The sequence below is a fragment of the Patiria miniata genome, unplaced genomic scaffold (genome assembly GCF_015706575.1).
Source record: "Patiria miniata isolate m_02_andy unplaced genomic scaffold, ASM1570657v1 HiC_scaffold_2, whole genome shotgun sequence".
In the NCBI taxonomy this organism is placed as follows: Eukaryota; Metazoa; Echinodermata; class Asteroidea; order Valvatida; family Asterinidae; genus Patiria; species Patiria miniata.
Genome location: NW_024037058.1, coordinates 5432956 through 5436155, shown reverse-complemented (window position 1 = coordinate 5436155; position 3200 = coordinate 5432956). Strand labels below are relative to the sequence as shown.

Sequence of the window (3200 nt, the reverse complement as noted above, 5' to 3'; positions counted from 1 at the left end):
GATGAGGCACTCAGAAAGCACTGTGAAAGAGACAACCAAGTGATTGCATATGATTTACTTTTTAAACTATTACTTGAGTTCAAAATCACACATATTTCATTCAGTTGCTCTCGTGTAATGTACTTGTCTCATGTACACAGAGGTGCCAAATCTTTCTCATTCGAACATACCTGTAAATTGCATTCATCTAAACTCAACAATTTCCCCAAAAATTGAAAAATCGAATAACAATATTAAGGAAATGTTTACATTTCATACAGGAGCAGGGTTATATCTTTTACTTGGAAACACATCATGCATTGACTTTGCATTTGCTGACATGAATTTGAGAAAATTGAATTTCCCTGTCGTATACCTTCCATCTTCTTGGTAATACTTTCCCTCTTGTTTGTTATCATTTTTAAAATGTGCACTTTGCAAACAATGTGAAGGGTCATTCCTTTTCTCTCATTATTGGACCACCAGATCTAGGATTTTATAGGAAATAGGCTGGATGTTAAAGTCCAAGATTTTCAAAAATGGAAGTGGTAGTTAGGTATTACAGTCAACACATACAAAGACCAAAGACCTTAGAAATATACCAAATATACAGTATTGTAGAATGTTATTTGAGGGAATGAACTGTAAAGTTCTTATTCAGTGATAACAAAGTTCAATGGCTGATGGAAGTGGTTGGTGGATACACTGGATAGCCCCAGTTTAATTAACCCTAACAGTCCTGAATCCTCCAATTTCAATATAAATTTGCACACCCCTAGGGAGTTAGGGTTAATCTGTCCTTACACTTGGTGATAGACCTTTACAGAATGTCCTACAGCCACTATCAGATCACCATTTGGTGTGAATGTGATGCCACGTAGAGGACCAGATCCCTTGATCGCACATCCAATGTACTTGCCATCAGGACTGTAATGCAGAATATTACTCGGTGGATGTCCATACACAGCAACATAGATGCTGCCGTCACTGTCACAGCACACAGCAGTAGGGCACCAACCCCCCTGCTTGTTGCTGGTCATGTCTACTGAAAATACACTGGCACCATAGTAGTCTACACATACCAACCTTTTGGTCATGCCTGTTGTGTAGATAAGGCGGTGATTGTACATTGTCAGATAATATCCAATCATTGGAGCAGACAGTCTCCTGATGAGGGATCCATCTGGGTTGTGTAGAGATATCTACTTCTTGCCTTCATAACCCACTGCTATCAGATTGCTGTCATCCACTGCAAGGCATGTTGGTTTGTATGACCCTCTACCTGGTGTGAACTGATGGAGGAGCTGATGTTGCTTGTTGAAGACCTTGACTACTCGACCATCTAGAGCAAGGAGCTTGTCATCCTTGCTCACTGCGATACACCTTATAGCATTAGTGAGGCCATTGATTTGTAGCCTTTGTGGGATAAGAGATTGTTCAAGGTGACTGTTGGGAATTGAAGCTGTAAATAGTGCACAACTGTGTCCAGAATATGTATTTTTAAATAGTACAATTATTTTATTGCCAGAGAGTGCTGCAACATCTGCTATCAATGCATTTGTTAATTGCAAGTTCTTGACTTCGGTCTTCAGATCCCATTTCTCCTTCACACATGATCTTGCAGGTCTTGGTGATTGCTTAGCTGCAGCCTGTGGCTCTTCTTCCAGAATGAGTCTCCCAAGTGACCTCTCATCATCTTCATAGTCCATGAAGCTCAATTTGTCAGGCACTTGCTGTGGCTGTTTCCCTGTCAATTCACTGAGGTTATGGAAGAGCTTCTGCTGAAGTTCAAGAATCTCACAGCAACTTGCTTGATTCATGAGTTGTCTCACCTCCTCCAGCTTATGGTCTGTCTGTGTCACCTCTTTGCTGTTATTGGCTTGAGCTGCTTCAAATGTTACGACTCTCTCTTTGTAAATCCTGTCAGTCTCTTTTAACAGTTTCTGCTCCTCCTGTCGGATCTTAGCAACCTCTTGGTCAGCTTTTTCTGAGATTTTCTTTTTGGTGTTTGCAAACATGATGTCGAGTTTCTTGCGAGATATGCAAGTCTTCTCTATGGTGGTGCTTAGTTCTGTTTTGCTTTTACCAACTTTTGCAACAAGTTCTTCTATTTTTTTCTTACATTTCTCAAAAGCCTCAGGTAAGCCAATAAAAGAGTGTTTTGGGTTTTCATGATCTAGAACAGTACACATGAGACATATGACTTGCTCACATGTATTACAGTAGACATTGAGATTCTGATCTGGATGCTTGCCACATTTGGGAACTTCATCTCTTAGTTTACTCTTGTAGACAATCTCTCCTGATCGAAGTTCAGCCAGTGTATAAATTTTGTGAGATTTCATAACAGTCATACGTCCATGTGCCTTTTGGCATTCTTGACAGAGGAAATGATCACAGTCTGCGCATCTTGAAATAGCCTGATTCTCCTCATCACAGTTTTGACATTTGATGTCTGACCCTTGACCTTCCAGTAGCTTTTCCTGCATTGTAACTTCCTCGACCAGGGCACTGAATGCAAAGTTATTAGGGAGATCAGCAACCCCAGACACTTTCAACATGGTTTCACGTCTGCACAGAGGACATGTCAGCTTTGAACCACTAGGATCTTGGCTCTGTCTGAGCTCTTGGAGGCATTGCAGGCAAAAACTATGCAAACAGTCCAGCAGTTTGGGCTGCCTGAAACGGTTGGTGCAGATGGAGCATTCCAGATGATCCACACTAATCTTCTCCAACACTGATTGCACTGTAACATTAGATGCCATCTTCACTGTTGGGCTTGGTACGATAGGATGGACCTTTAACCTGAAAATGAAGCACATTAAGTAAAAGGTTTTGGAATAACACGTATTTCAACTTCAAATGATAATTTGGTTGAAATAAGTTAGATGTAGCCTATAGTTGAAAACTGTTTGTCAAGTAGAATGTTCATAACATTAAAGGTTTATTCACATACTATATGCTTGATTTAAACCTGATGTTAGGTTTCCAAAAGAAAATAGCAATTAGTTACAACAAATGTATAATAGGGTTACCTTGTTAATATAAGAGCACATTTTATCCTGAAAAATGCAATAGTAAAGAATTCTTTTCAGCTGTTATAGGACATTCCTGCATCTCAAGTAAGTTGTTATAAAGTTCATTACAAGTCAAACAAAAGAAGGTCACAAGTAAACCAGTTGTCAATGACAAACATATGCCGACGGTTGCGCGGAATTTAA

At 39.8% G+C, this 3200-nt stretch overlaps 1 protein-coding gene across 1 annotated transcript; it reads right to left on the bottom strand.

Annotated features, from left to right (window-relative positions):
• Window positions 1-1256: 1256 nt before the first annotated feature.
• On the bottom strand, window positions 1257-2819 carry LOC119726146 (E3 ubiquitin-protein ligase TRIM56-like; the record flags this gene model as incomplete). Its single annotated transcript, XM_038197759.1, has 1 exon — window positions 1257-2819. A coding segment is annotated over exon 1 (1545 nt), but the record flags the coding sequence as incomplete, so codon positions are not given.
• Window positions 2820-3200: the final 381 nt, after the last annotated feature.